Raw genomic sequence first — 15011 nt, 5'->3', positions numbered from 1 at the left:
TCCACGTTGGTAGAAGTCAAATAAAAGTGTTTTCGTTGACTGATTTCAAATTTTGGTGCCAAATGTCGATCCCGCTTCCGACTCGTTTGAGTGCGCTTCGCCTGTACGATCCTGGCCAGGTTTTCCCACATACAAATAATAAAATACAATTTCCTTTTACAAAAAATAAAAATAAAAATACAATTACATAATGATTTAATGATTTAATGATATTTTAGTGCAGTAATGACGAATCTACCCATGATTTCTTCGGCCCTTTATTGTTCTGCCATGAAGTTTATTTGTTATATATTACTTGTTTTTATAAAACAAAAGCTAAAAAGAGACATTGGGATGACAAAATACACCGAAAAATTACTTTTTTCTTTTAAAATTATATATTTGGAATTTTAAGGTTTATTATGTACATATTGTGATTCATGTGTTGCAGGGGGAAAATAGTTCACTTAGGCCATCTCCAATTCATGAGGCCAAACCCAACAAATTTCAAATTTTAGCTCAATTCATCTCTCAACCCATGAAAAGTAAGGAGTCGAAATTTGAAATAACCTAAACTTGGGGTCAAATACCAGTCCATTTATTGCCTGGATTGAAAAACTTTTGAATGTTTCATCATTTTATACTTTTTTGCTTTATATATGTATATGACAAATTTTACATCAACAAAATAATGATCATTTTTTGTTAATATTAATGATTATCGATTATTTAATAAATTTAATCAAATTTAATGGATACGTGTAAACATTCAAAAGTATACTTGTTACTACGTATGTCATCCATTCAGTTCGATTTTTCTGAAACAAAATTGAAGCATAAGGAACCTTACTTATGTCTGCACTAAAGTTGATGTTAGGTTCTTCTTTATTATATGTGATGGAAAGGTCTCTTTCATTCATTATTAATAAGGGAGTGATGCAATTACTTTCATTTCCTTGTTATGATGTATTTGTTTTACATTGAATCGATATTCCTAACTAACAATTACTACACATGACTTCATAATTGCCTTAATTTTGCAAACCAACATTTACATGATCAATATATCATCTTAAGGTTACAAAAAGTACTTGGGCATTAGAAAAAACAAAAGGGAATTACTTTTGAAATGGCACTGTGGTAGTTAAAGAGCTTGCACGTGGGCATTATTGGAAATCAAAGGTGCATATTTTTTTTGTCATTGCACCCTAGTAATTTAGTTATATTTATCTTCTGAAATGGAAAAGTTAACTGCATTACTCAAAAAGTCCATTTTCTGTATCCAAAAAGTGGCACTTAAAGCAATCCAACCAAATCCCCGGATTTGCGAGAGCAATTAATGGTGGTCTGGTCAGCAGCAGGGTTGTTGAAACCAATATTTACTATTTTTTTATAAGTGTTACTAAACAAATCCTAAAATTAATTTAGTACATTATATATGATTTTAAAAATGCACCATAATATTTAAATTAGAATATAAAATTAACTAAGTACACCATATTTAATTACCAGAAATACCCTTAATACACCCTACACCCTATCACACAACACCAAATTCATTGGAGAGTTCGCTACCAAACACTATCGGACCACCAAACCCACCTTGTTGTGTTATGGTACCTCTGTGGATTTGTTTCTATCGCTCCAAATTGAATATATGATTGTGTTTAGACATGTTTTAGTGATTTTTATTTTATTTTCCCTATTGCTTTTCCTGGAACATTGAGCACACGAGAAACACAAAATCAATTTAGACTAAATTCCAATATGCAATCGACCCATCTAAGATCTTTGCTATTATCTTGTTCATATTATTAACAATTGACCCAAAAGCCGTTATCTTCCTTTAGAAAAAATGGTGCCAGGCAAATCAACTACATATGAGGGAAGTTGTACCTCTTTTTCAAAAGCCAATCCACCAGATATCATATTCAGTGAAGTTGCATTTCCTCCATTCGATGACGATGATGTGGTGGACGGTATTGTTGTCCCGTGAAAGAGTAAGGGTTAGGTTAAAGACGATAAAACTATGGCGACGGTTTGATTAGAGTTAAATATGATGAGTGATGTACTTATTAAAATTACATTTGTTTCACGATTCAATATATTTTTTTTGTATTTTATATTAAGATAAATTAGTAATTCAATAAAAATTTATTATTAGAGTGTACTCAATTAATTTTAAATTTCATTTAGCAACACCCTTTTTTTTAAAGGGAGTTTCACTAAAACACCCAAAATAGAAGTTGAAATTATAAAAAAACCCAACACCCAAAACATTTTATAAACACACCAAAAATCCATCATTACACACACTCAAAATCCATTTATAAAACACCTAAAAAGTTAATTTTGGAGTTGATTTTGGGTGTGTTTCACTTTTTTCAATTCACCAAAAGAAGATATTTAGTTTGATTAATAAGATCACTCAATTTGTAAAACTACCCTTTGTCATTGCATGGGCCCCACTCCACCATCATTATCAGCTTATTGACTTTTTTACCACCTAATATGCGTTGTCAAATCACACGTGTCTTCATTTTCTGTTTGGTCAAGGAGTTATGGCGCGAGGATAAGACGAAGGTTTTTCAGTTTTCAGTTTTTATGTTTATTTTTCAAGTGAGGAATATTTGAAAAGATTGAAATTAAAAATAATATAAAAATACTATTTTGCTTATGCTTTCAACAAAAAAGATAACAAAATTAATGACAGGTTCATTTGTCTAACGAAATTGAAGTTGAAAGATTTTGAAAATTGAGGGATAAAAATGCGAATCAAGTTAAAATTCAAGGACTATTAAACTTAAAAACCCTTTTAAAAAATAAAAAATTGCTTTTATTCTTAATTATAATTTATTGCAATTTCAAAAATAGTCTTTTTTTAATTTAAATTATATATATGAGAGAATTGAAGTTACAAATAAAAGCCTACCAGGCATCTTAAAAATAAAGAACCGCTTTTGATGGAGGAGAATGGATCCAAACATGCCTGTCCTATATTATGATCCTGAATTACCATATCTGCTACAAAATTAGTTTTTAAAATGACATGATTAAAATGAAACATACTTAAAAAGCATGTCAATCTTGTGCACAAGCACTGTGGAATATGGAATATGATCAATTAATTTAAAGGTCCGACATTCAGAACTTTTATAGAATTAAATTTACTTAAATCGTATAGTTTGAGAGTGATTACGCATATCAAAATTATAATATGATACTGAATTGTGAGAAATTCTTGTCTATTACATTTTCTATTGGAGCATCGACCATGTATTCTCAGTGGACCATGTGGTTTTCCGCAACACGGGATAAGATGGCATCGAATCTAATATATGTATATTCTCCAATTAATAAAGAAATAGTTCCCATTCTGCATAGAACCTAGTGACAAAATGTAGAGCTAGGCATGGGTGGTTTCAAATTTCCCCATTATCAATAGTGGATATTAATATAAAACTTTTCAGGTCCAACATATTATCTTAAACCCAATATCTCTAAACCCACCAAAGTTTGTCTACTTTTCTGTCTGTCTCCTATTCTCCTGGCCTGACCTGACCCTATTAAAAGTTCTGAAAAGGACAAAAACAGCACACAAACATAAAACAGAGAAAATGGTTTATGCATGCTCATTGGGCGAGTCCAAATCCTACACATTGAAACTGAGAAATAGAGAGCAAAAATCCACACCTTGTTAAGCATGCATTTTGGGAGAGATTTGCTTGAGTGGAGCAGCTTTCTGAATTGTCGCCGAAGGAGATGAGCCCAATAGTATCCGAGCATCCAAACGTGGAGTGGTTCTTGCACGCGGTGAATAAGTCCTAGTTACTGCTGTTGGCTTTGCCCTGGTTGATCTTTGGCGCTTATAAATTGATGGAAGGGGAAGAAGCTCGCTGGGTCCAAGGGGGCTCTCTGGTGTTTGATACTTCCTTTTCTTTTCCAACAGCGCCCGCAACAGCTTCTCATCGTTTGTTTGTTCTTTCTCCATGCCTAGAAACTTCACATGAACAAAAAAACAAAACAGAGAGGACATAGTAGATTCAAGTACGCATCTCACAGAGTTAAGGGTTTTTAGTAGCTAATAAGGGCTAAATAGTGTGAAAAATGTTAAACAACTACATTAGTAACCAATCATATGATGCGACAATTGATATGTACTTATTACATCAATTATTACGACGAACAATATGTTAATTTCAAAATTATGAGATCAACTAATACGATTAACAAACATAATCCTTCTAGCTTTACTCAAATTCACTAAGTAGTTATTAGTTAACTAGATTAGATGTCATCTTCTAATGTGTCACTGCAACTAATAGGAGCAATAGTGCATATCCAACATTAAATCTCAAATGCAACAAAGACAAGGGCTGGTACCTTGTGTGGAGCAAAAGCCTTGGTTACTTTGGCAGAAAGCCCTATTGGGCTCAGGCAGCAACTTGAGACGCTCCTTCAATTTGCTCACATTGTCCTCTGCTTCACGGAGCCTACTCAAAGCCTCAAATCTGCTCGCTTCTGCAACCGAGGCCTTGTTCCTTGTCGCCTCCAACTCAACCCTCACCTCTCTCGCCGCCATTGCCATCTCCTTCACCAAGCCCACTAACCTCACACAACCCCCATCACTCAAATCAGCCTTAACACCCTCCACGTACTCCACCATGGGGTCACACATCTGCGCGCCCAAATCCTGCAAAAGCTCCTCCGCATCGCTCTCCACGGAGCCCAGCACTGCACCCACTTCGTGAAACGCTGCTCGGAGGAGCTTCAATACTGAAATTCGAAAGGTCTGGTGGTCAACGCCGTCAACGGTGGATAGATAATCGATTGCTCTGTGGAAGAACTTGTCGAGGTAAAGTCGACTGTGAGTTAGGGTTTGGACCATGTGGCTCTGGCGAGCGTTGACTTGAGTCTCGATTCGTTTGAGAATCCGGATCAGCTGAATCAGCTGATCTTTTTGCTTCTCCATTACGAGCTTGCCTGCCATGGAGGCCTTGGCAGCGCAGATCTCTTCTTTCACAGAGAGACGGTTCCGATCCGACGATCCAGATCCGAAACTCTGCGATGAATTTAAATTAAATTTTGTTTAAAAATAAGAAAAAGAAGGTGGCGTTGAGATGGATTTGTTTTTGAAAGTGAAACCTGGTGATGAGAATCGGTGTTTGCTGGGATGATGATGGTCGTGAATCGGTCCTCGTTCGCCATCTCAACCGTCTTGAGACCTACAAGCTTCATCAATGGAATTGCGAGAGAGGCGAAGACCTCTTCCGCCTCCATGATTATACAAAACAATGTAATTGCGATTAATTTCAGAAATATATGTATCAGTTTGAATTCACATGAAATTGAAAATTTGAGAGAAATTATATATATACTTGGAAGAGACCGATTCGAATCTGAGATTTGAGCTGGTGGAACGCGATCTTCATTTGCTCGTGGCCGGAGACGACTCTTCTGAGTTTTGACCGGAGCTCCGGCGCAGAAGTCTCAGATGATCTCCTATGGCTTCCCATGATTTGGCGGGAATCTCATCACTGAGTTTGAAGGGAATTTCTTTTTAGACTTTTGAATTTAAGCGCCGGTTTTTCGTTTTGGTTTATACCAAACGTCAGTCGTTTTGTCACGTTTGAAATAAGCGGCAACGCGACTCGTCCTGCAGTCGGTTCGCTGTCGTTTCTTGGAGAACATTGTCGTCTTCTGCACCCAGGGCTGCTATTTTATGGGCTGAAACGGATTTTGCCACAAGCCCATCCTAGTTTGTAACAGAATTATTGGTTTGGTGAGTCAACATGACCCATCCCACAAAAAAAGTATAAGTAAACTTTTGTTGCCAAAGTCGTATTTACAATCCATACATTGGGCCCTACCCTCACACCCCTTATCCTAATTTCAAATCATCACTTCGCTCCGCCCTAAGTTAAAATCATCACATACACGAAGAATTGGTAGTCCATCCCCGGTGATTGGGGCTTTAAAAGAAGTTAATAGAGCCCTATTTAGAGTTTCAATGGAATCTTTGGGACTCTAAAGGCATCTCTCCCACAATGAGAAGCTCCATATCCCCGGCTCTATATTAGGGGTTTGATTTTTTTTTGTTTTTAATGATGTAATTTAATTTAGGTGCTATTTTTTTTTTAAAACTTCTTTATGTTTTTTTTTTTTTTTTTTTTGGGTGTGTGTGTGTGTGAACATTTCAACCCAAAAATATAAAAAATTGGACAAGATTCAACATGGTTAAACATATATATATATATATATAATATAAATAAATAAAAGCCTAGCCGTTTAGAACTTGACGGTTGTAGCCTAAGTCAACTTTACCCCCCAAAAAAAAAAAATCCAAGACAAAAACAATGTGACAAGCTTGTTGCAATTGGTCAAACGATTATAAAAAAAAAGGTTCAACAACCATCTTTTTGGCAAGTAGGGATGTGGAAGTCGCAAGGGGCGTTATCAACACAGCAAGTGGGTTGGCAGCTTTTCCTCCACGCAGGTCTCACTGAGTTTCAAGGGTTTCAACCATGTCCATACATTTGGGTTCAGCTCCAGTGAGACTCAAGGATTTAGGGTCTCAAATTAGACCATTGGGGATGCTTTTTTTTTTGCATGAGTTTGCATTTATAGGAGCCCAAAGGTGGAGTAGCCCCCCTTTAGAGCCCCCATTGGGGTTGGTCTTAGTTGGTATAGATTTCATCTCAATCAATAGTTCACAATCGTTAATAATACCAATGAGTATGTATAACTTTTTTAAGGGAGAGGCTATAATGAGGAGTTTAAGTGATGAGGCTATTTGAGGAGGGCAATCTCACTATCAAAACATTTTAAATGTTTAAATCCTATGATTTCTTTATATTTCTTTCCATTTGTCATCAACGTAAAAAATGTTTAAAAAATTTAATAATATTAGAAATATTTTTTTATACATACCTAGCAATTTTTTTTATTTATTAATCTCATACATATAAATAAAATTAATCTCATATGAATAGTAATTTTTCTTGTACTGCCATAGTAATGGGTAGAAAAGCAAAACAAAAAAGGGTAGGGAATAGTGTATGCCCTTACTTGCTCTTACCATTTGTCATGATACATGGATGAAAGTGCTCTGAAAAACACGCGTACAATTACACATTCCATTAACAAGCAGATTAGATTTTTATCAGTGGTAGATTAGTAAAAACAGTTAAATATAGCTAACTTTTGAAACATCATAACATAAAGATCCTAAATAAGACTCATCCATATAACTGTCTCCGTTCTAAGTTCTAATCTAAAGTACATAAAACGCACTAGTTCATTTCCTCAAATTCTCTCTTTCTTCAAACTCATATCGAGGGCATGCACTCTGATCAGTAGGGTAGGTGATCACTGCCACCACCACCACCACCACCGGAGGCAGAGCTAGAGGCTGTGGCATTGTTACGCTCGGTGTGACAAAGCTGACGGAGCTTGGTGGGAACATACCAAATGGAGAGTCGGGGATGAGAATTGAAGATGGCATCAATGTCCCAGCCTTGGCCTGCTGCAATGGCCACAAGAGGCTTGTAACATGCGTGTCTCCAGGCCCCCACATTTTCGCCTCTCTCCTTAAAAACTCTCCTCAGTGCATTGGAGGCCTCCTCGTCCAAGCAATGCAGCGCATAGCAATGCACGTAGTGTCGCATCTTGGGCTTGTTGATGTAGCTTGCCCCTGCCTTTTTTGCAAACCTAAACACTTGGTTTGTTACCTGCACAATAATCATGTTCACACAACCAAAACACAACAATTCACTTGTCATGGTCACAAGATAAATCATTCATTATTTACAAATATTGGATACCTAAGGGTGGCGACTTTCACACTCCGATTTTATCCGTTTGCACTTTTCTATTGTTTTTCTACTTTGAGAAATAAAAGTAGATGATAGATCATCAAAATATAACAAAGAGCGGAATTAATAAAACGTGAGTGTGAAAATCTCTACCTTTATTAAGCTAACCAATTATCCAATTCTACGTCATATTAACATCATTACTGGAATCACTATATATTTCTAACAAAGCAGATCAAATATAGACCAAAGTAGGATATGATCATATTCACAATGATCTTTTTCAAAAAAATTATTGTGAACTTAGTCTGCCACATAATCAATGAAAAATTCAGACCCGGTCCAGAGTTAGCACAAACATTATATTGATGCTGTCAGCAGGCCTTTCCAATTGAAACTGTCGGGCCACTAGATTGTATTTGTTTGTACTTGCGGAAATGGGACCACATTGACCAGGAATGATAGTCCATGCGACAAGTTACTATTTTAGTATTTACTATTTACCACAGTATAAATCAGCGTATGCATTTAGGTTATGAAGACGGGGGTGTTGGGTAAACTCCGTACCTTGGTTGGACATTTTTCACCGCGATCCTTTGCAATGTTTTGGACCTGGATCAAGAAATCACGGCACTGCTCGTAGAGATGGAAGAGGTAATCTAGGCCGTTCTTTTTGCCACGTGCCACCTCCCCAGGCTCAGTCACAATGAACGGGTGCTCCCTCTGCCTCTCGCTCAGCAACCCCCCTCCTGCACCGTTCCCGTGCCCATTCATGTCGTCCATGTCGTTGTCGTCCTCGTTGTCCACACCCTCATTATGATCATTATTATGCCCCCCTCCGATGCCATTGAAATTCCTATATTGCCCCTTCCTCGTCCTTCGCTGCTTCTTCCGCTTCTCCCCCGCCGCCGCCACCACTTCCCACGCGGCCCCTCCGCCGCTCCCCACCATCTCCTTCTCTTGTTGCACCGGCTCCTCCGACAACCCTACAATCCCATGCACCCCATGTCATATACATACATATTAAAAATGTTTTATGACGAAATATGGTAACAATTAAATAGTTTCACATGTTATATTATTAAATAAAAATTAGTGTTTTGTTCGATTCATATAAAAAAAATGTTTTATGATGAAATATTGTAACAAATTGATTAAATAATTTTGCATCTTATGATGAAATATTGCGTGTATAATTTTATGCTAACATGTAAATTTTCATTCTAGGAATTCATGTAATAGTGACTAACGAACCTTCTTGGGAGAGAGCATCTAGGGCATTGGTGGTGGTGGTGTCGCCGGAGATGGTGTGGCGCCGCCTCGAGTCCTCGTCATCGAGGCGGCGACGCTCTGCTCTGATGGCGGCTTTGATACCGTACCTCTCACCCACAAGCAAATCCCACCTGAATATCTGACAGAGGCTACTCATCATGTCGTCAAGCTCACCGTCCCTCATATCCAAAAGGGTGTTGACAGTAAAGCCGAGCTCGGCTATCTTCGCTGCCGTGTAGTATCTGACCCCATAAGCCTGGAATAAGTCCTCAAGCCCTCCGAGCTCTCTCGGGGGCCTCACGGCAGCGTAAGCCGCAGCCGCAGCTTGAGGCGTCACAGCGGCTTCTAGCTGAGCCCGACTCGGCGGAACAACCATGCCTCGTAGGTCCCACTTGAAGAGGCTCGCTGAGAAGGCGTCTGGATCCATATTTTCCCGCAGTGTGAAAACCACACACAGATGAAGACCACAGCTTCTTCTTTGGTTCTCTGGCTTTGTTTTTAGTCTTTGGCACTGTGGTTGGTGTGTGTAGTGTTCTGTTCCTATAAAAACAAGACCATTTTACTTTATTCCGAAACTACCCTCTTACATATGGGATGTTTCCCGAGGAACTAAGCAAACTGGGGTTTGATGGTTTCAAACTCGACATTTCAGAATGAAACACTCTTTAGGGTTCTTCTAATTGGTCCCACCACCCAAAGAACTTTTAAACTTGTTATGTTATGTTATGTTAGCCCTAGAGTTTACGATTTTTCTTTTTTAATAAAAATAATTATTTTAATAATGAAACTCATGCGTGTAGATGTTGCTCCTCAGAGTGCTAAAACTGCTAATAAGAAGTGAAGTTTTCCAAACTTTCTTGCTTCTTGTCTACTTGTCTGCGTGGTCTCCTAGTTTATGGCACAAAATCAACAATTTGAAGGGCCCAAAATCTATGACGTGATTTTTGTTGGTCACATTGGAGTTCGAACGAGTTGGAACTAGGTTGCCGTAAGGAGGGGGAAACGACCACCACTATGGTGAGAACCCATTGACTCTATGACGTGATTTTGAGATGTACACACACTCTTTTTTGGGTTTATTTATTTATTTTTGGCAGTAGATAGTAACAATAAATCTTTGACGGTGAAATTGATGGGGGCAAAGCTTAGTAAAATTGGCATAATGGAATGTGGAGATTAAGATTGGCGTTTGTGTAATAGATGGTAATTTTCACAATCACCATCATCATCATCATCTCTTCCTCGGACAACGTGACGAAAACCCATATCTCTGTAGAGATTCTCAAGCTTTAATTACAGAACAAGCCAAGCATGCAAGAGGGGCAAACACGTCATTCCACTAGATGTTATAATAACGAGTGAAATTTACTGTTCCCCTTGGCGATATAAGAAGCGGCAGGGAGTTACAGAGGTGGGCAGGTGTTCTGAAAGGCTGCTTTTCTGTACTTCTCAAAGACAAACGAAACCATATCCATCTTCTTCTTCTTAGGCTAGTGTCACGATCAGGTGCATCTCCACCTACGTGTTCCCGTTTATACGGCGACACGTGGCCCTGACGAATACGATGTTGTTGCGGCTCCCACCCACGTGTCGCGCGGAGGACGGCGGAGGGTCTGGTGCTGTGGTGGTGGTCCACGAGCCGTGCCCAAGGCAGACGGTTCTGATGATGAATGGTGAACGATGAAGTGGTGATGTGATGGGGGAGAGAAAATGGAGATTAAAACACGGGAGGGTTCACAAGTTAGTGACTTTATCTTCTTTTCAGAATTAATAGTAAAATATTAGGGTTAACCGACGGTACTTGGAGGGGGAGGGCTAATGGGGAGGCGACACGCAGTGTACTGGGTTCTGGGCAGTGGATGGATGCTGAGCAAGAAGACCTGACTGGGATGAGTCAGTGGCTCAGGGGCAGTCAGGCCAGTCAGGCTCTCTGGAGGGAGCCCTGGCTTTCACATTGAGTCATTAACAGTAGTCTTCCTTTTACCTTCTTTTATTTTTTGGATTTATTTGTTTGGTTTTTGTTTGTTACGATTTGTTAATTGTTACATGTGATCTTTTAAGGATCCAATGCACTGTTCACTTGTTGATGTGATCTGTTCCACTTTTTTTTCTTAGAAGTTTGCACCAAGAACAAAAAAGTCCACATGTGTGATGCATGCTGTGAATTGTATACTGTAGAAAGTGGAAGTTGATTTTTGGTCCATCCAAAGTTGGTCACTTTGAAGAATTATTCTGAATTATTGATTTTCAAATTATAGTAAGTTTAAAGGAGTTTTAATTTGAATGAATGTTTACTTACATTGGAATGAGTATTCCTCACTTTTCCGATTCATAACGTCTCTGAATTCTAAGTAAGTAAACATAAAGAAGTCATGAATCCGGGAATTCAAGAATAATTCAAAGTTTTAAATTTTAAGAACTTTTCTTTTATCAAAGATAGAAAAGAAAGAAGATAATGGGTGAAGTAAGCAAATTTGGGTTCCACTGGAACCACCCAAATGGAATCACGATTGTCCCGTGGGATGGACCCAACTCTGCTGGGCTCAAATAGTTGACTACAATAGAATGATATAGGTCGGGCATGGATCATGGATATCCATCATTCTGCTGAGACATATGGAGGTTCTGAATGCCTCCTCCTATGGCATTAAGTCATATAATTCAGCTGGAGGTAGAGGCCCCTTTGCGTTTTTGGCTCCTCATGTTTTTCAAAAAAGAATATAAGTGGATTTAAAGAAATCATGCTTTACAAGAAGTGGATCGTTTGCAACAGGGTCTAATCTAGTGGAAAATGATATTGATTTGTAGATTGAGGTTCGATCCCCTTGGCACCTTGGTATGTGTGTGTGAGAAACTCTCTCATTTTATAGTTTAAACTATCGTTTGTATTTAAAAAAAAAGAAAAAAAAAAGGATCGTTTTGTTTTCGTTTTGCTTGTAGCTCCAAAAGGACTTATCATTCATTCATATAGTTTGGGTGTTTACTCTCAGCTTTTTTTTTTTTAATGATAAATGAGTTCATGGTCTTACAAACACATATGGTACAAGATAGTGAATGACTGCATAATAACTTCAATTCAGCTACAAGTTGTGCACAAATATGAGCTTTTTGCTCACTTCCTAGATGGGAACCAACGGTAGTTGGCCTCCGTATATCTCCGGAAGTTGGCTTTCGTCGATCTCTTCGAGCAGGGTTGATTTCAGCATTTTGTTCTCCACAAATACTATCTGCACACAGAGAAGCAAGATGGTGCATATAACTAACTATTATATAATAGGCTGGTCAAGTTATTAATTTATAATTTTACATCAGTGTGAGTCGTTTTTACCTTCTTCTTAGTTTTGTTGTCAATGAAAGGGTAAACGATTTTCCAAACTGATATAAATACCAGCGGCGCATGGACGATAAACAGCTTCCCTAGTCGTTCTGGATAGCAATCCTGCAAATATTTAGTAAACAGTTAAAGAAAAGCTTTCTGAAAATTATTTGGTAAACTGTTTGTTTATCTTGTTTGTAACAGAGAAATGAAAATGGTGTAGAGCAGAACAGACACCTGCAAAATCGATAGAGCTCCAAGGTACCCTCGGATGTCACTGTTTGAATATCCCCATCCTTCAAGGTCTCCTATGGCAATAAACTTCTCCTGTCCTGGTGGGATCCTGGTACATCATGTTCAAAATCGTCACGTAAAACATATCGTCTACGGTCTACTGCTTCATCACGTTATAATTCCGGGGGAAAATTAGCTGAAATTAAAGTCGATATAAATCGAAGTTCAAGGTGAAAACGGCAGATTACCTTGCACATGTCTTGTCGAGGCCATAAACTACAAAACCTGTACAACATTAGAAAATATACTAGTAGTTTTATTAGTGGTTTCAAGCTTTAAATCTCTTGAACGATCCAGTGATTTTGCAGCAAGACTTTTTATTTGCTCATTTAGAATTGACAAAATGTGTGAAGGAAAAAAAGGTACGCTTGAATTCCTTAAGGCCGTCTTGAAAGTGTCTATTGCCAAGGACAACCGCTATTGGACGTCCCTTCTTGTCCGATCCCTGTAAAAACATCTTGTTCTGTGCACTTTGGTTTGGCACCTCTGAAGCAGAAATGAAACCGTTGGGAACAAAAGTTCGTCTCCATTTCAAGCACTTGAGGAGCATGGCAGATGCTTGACTTATATCGAAATCGCGCGCACGCAGGAACCTTCTGATAGTCGGATCATCCACTTCCTGCACACAAATATTGCAGCTCCACATTACCAAAACATCAGATTGGTGATTAAGAACTTGGTGCAGGCATAGCTTCCGCTCTGAATTTTTTTTTTTTTAAAGACTAGAAGGGTTGAAGTTCACTTCTGTTGACTATAGATTTAGTAATATTTGTACCAATTATAAATGTAGCACCTTGGAGGACGGATCTTTCCTTTCAACAAGTGCTCTTACAAGACGATTTCGGGTCAGCTCCTCCTTTGATTCAGCGCTGCTTTCCATTATGTTAAAATCCATGATACTCTCCTCTCTCTCTCTCTCTCTCTCTCTCTCTCCCCTCAAGCATATGAAACAAGTCCTTGACAGAGATAGAGCTAGACTGCAAGTTACTGCTGAGGAATATAATATGTATGTGTTTTGAAATTTGAAGTAGGTGGAACTGTAAGCACCATATGCAATGCATGGCAGATCTCTCTCTCCCTCTCTCTCTCTCTGAATTTGGGTTGGCAGAGGCTCATGCAAAGTGCCAGTGTTGTAAGAAGTGGTCAAAAACACAAATGCTTGTATCAGAAACAACTTTATTTGACAATTCTATATATGTGTGTCCTTCCATGGGTCCCTTGGTGGTATCATGTAGGTTTAACATGAGAATTTCATGACAATTACATATAGTTATATTTATTTGTTTGTTTGTTTGTTTACTTTTTTTAAAAATACAAGTGAAATTGTAAGTTACTCTAAATTATGGAAAGGAAGATCAAAGTCGATAATTTAACATGGTAATTTGATGTTAATGGACAGATACAGTACTAATAAAATATATATCAATAATGTATCATACACTGTAGATTGATATCAATACCAAACACTCTTTTTCGGAGAAAAAAAATGACAAATGTGCACCGAAGAACTAGAACAAAATGTGACACTGCACTTTGTTCTTATATATTAATGGAGTAAAAATTTGACCGTGTTATTAGTATTTCTTGGAAGCCCGTAAGCCTCAAAGATAAAAGAAGAAACACTTAAATACCTTCTCCAGCCAAAAACAAATAAAGAAACAAGCTATAATATTAACAAAATTAATTAGATATTAATGAAAAGATTAAGGTTAGGATTAGGAACACTCACCTTGGAGGAAGGATCCTGGGCTTCAACAAATGCTCTCATGAGACGAATTTTGGGCAGCTCCTCCAACTCACTGCTACTTTCTTGAATATCATTATTATCTGCATGTGAAGCTTCTACAAGCAGTACTTCTTCTTTTCTGTCCATGCTTCCTTCCTCCTTGTAATGATCGTTCACATTTGAACTCAACGCCACCATAGTGCTCATCTCTCTCTCTCTCTCTCACACACACACACACACAAATGCAGAAAATGAGAGATCTAAGATCTTTGACAATACATAACAAGATGACTGGTGCTGATAGAATCGGCAGAAAAACGTGCCAAAGATGACTTGAACAATGACCTTTAGGTGAAGAGGAGCAGAGAATTGAAGCCAGAGGCCCCCACATCAATTAATTTTTTCCCTGTTATTAGTTGAGCCTACATTTAATATCCCTTCCAAAGTCTATAGCTACTTGCATTTTGTATGCATACATTATATACAAATTTATAAATAAATCAAATTCTTAGACATATATTTATAAAAAAACTCAAACACTATTTAAACATAGAAACACATCCAAAATCAACCCCAAAATCAACAATTGTATATTTTTTGGGTGTGTTTA

The 15011-nt window shown here is 37.9% G+C and overlaps 3 protein-coding genes across 5 annotated transcripts; all 3 read right to left on the bottom strand.

The window, feature by feature from the left end:
• Window positions 1-3322: 3322 nt before the first annotated feature.
• Window positions 3323-5572, bottom strand: LOC103338240 (uncharacterized). The gene is given in 5 exon segments (XM_089055696.1): window positions 3323-3979; window positions 4363-4398; window positions 4400-5041; window positions 5125-5253; window positions 5358-5572. Coding segments are annotated over 5 exon segments (1248 nt in total). The 5' UTR covers window positions 5496-5572; the 3' UTR covers window positions 3323-3676.
• A 1759-nt stretch (window positions 5573-7331) lies between these two features.
• On the bottom strand, window positions 7332-9492 carry LFY (floral meristem identity control protein LEAFY). The gene is given in 3 exon segments (NM_001326513.1): window positions 7332-7709; window positions 8361-8779; window positions 9048-9492. Coding segments are annotated over 3 exon segments (1242 nt in total).
• A 2473-nt stretch (window positions 9493-11965) lies between these two features.
• On the bottom strand, window positions 11966-14720 carry LOC103344320 (uncharacterized). 3 transcript variants are annotated; one of them, XM_089042033.1, is made up of 6 exons: window positions 13469-14720; window positions 13042-13294; window positions 12864-12900; window positions 12619-12724; window positions 12394-12504; window positions 11966-12292 (listed from the first exon to the last, which is right to left on the bottom strand). In XM_089042033.1, the coding sequence occupies exons 1-6, from the start codon at window positions 13568-13570 to the stop codon at window positions 12185-12187; spliced, it is 717 nt and encodes a 238-aa protein (XP_088898159.1). In that variant the 5' UTR covers window positions 13571-14720; the 3' UTR covers window positions 11966-12184. The 3 variants fall into 3 exon arrangements, with proteins under 3 accessions (XP_088898159.1, XP_088898158.1, XP_088898157.1); XM_089042032.1 differs by having other exon boundaries at window positions 12864-12891; window positions 14405-14709; XM_089042031.1 differs by having other exon boundaries at window positions 14405-14705.
• Window positions 14721-15011: the final 291 nt, after the last annotated feature.

The sequence above is a fragment of the Prunus mume genome, linkage group LG7 (genome assembly GCF_029339155.1).
Source record: "Prunus mume cultivar Tortuosa linkage group LG7, ASM2933915v1, whole genome shotgun sequence".
In the NCBI taxonomy this organism is placed as follows: domain Eukaryota; kingdom Viridiplantae; phylum Streptophyta; class Magnoliopsida; order Rosales; family Rosaceae; genus Prunus; species Prunus mume.
This window is presented reverse-complemented; position numbering and strand designations above follow the sequence as displayed.

Bases quoted from the DNA above. Each gene is read 5' to 3' on its own strand.
- LOC103344320 (XM_089042031.1), bottom strand. From the start codon at position 14,608: ATGAGCACTATGGTGGCGTTGAGTTCAAATGTGAACGATCATTACAAG. The intron at 12,901-13,041 runs GTACCTTTTTTT...AATGTTGTACAG, and splicing joins CGGCCTTAAGGAATTCAAGC to GTTTTGTAGTTTATGGCCTC. The intron at 12,725-12,863 runs GTAATCTGCCGT...ATGATGTACCAG, and splicing joins CTCGACAAGACATGTGCAAG to GATCCCACCAGGACAGGAGA.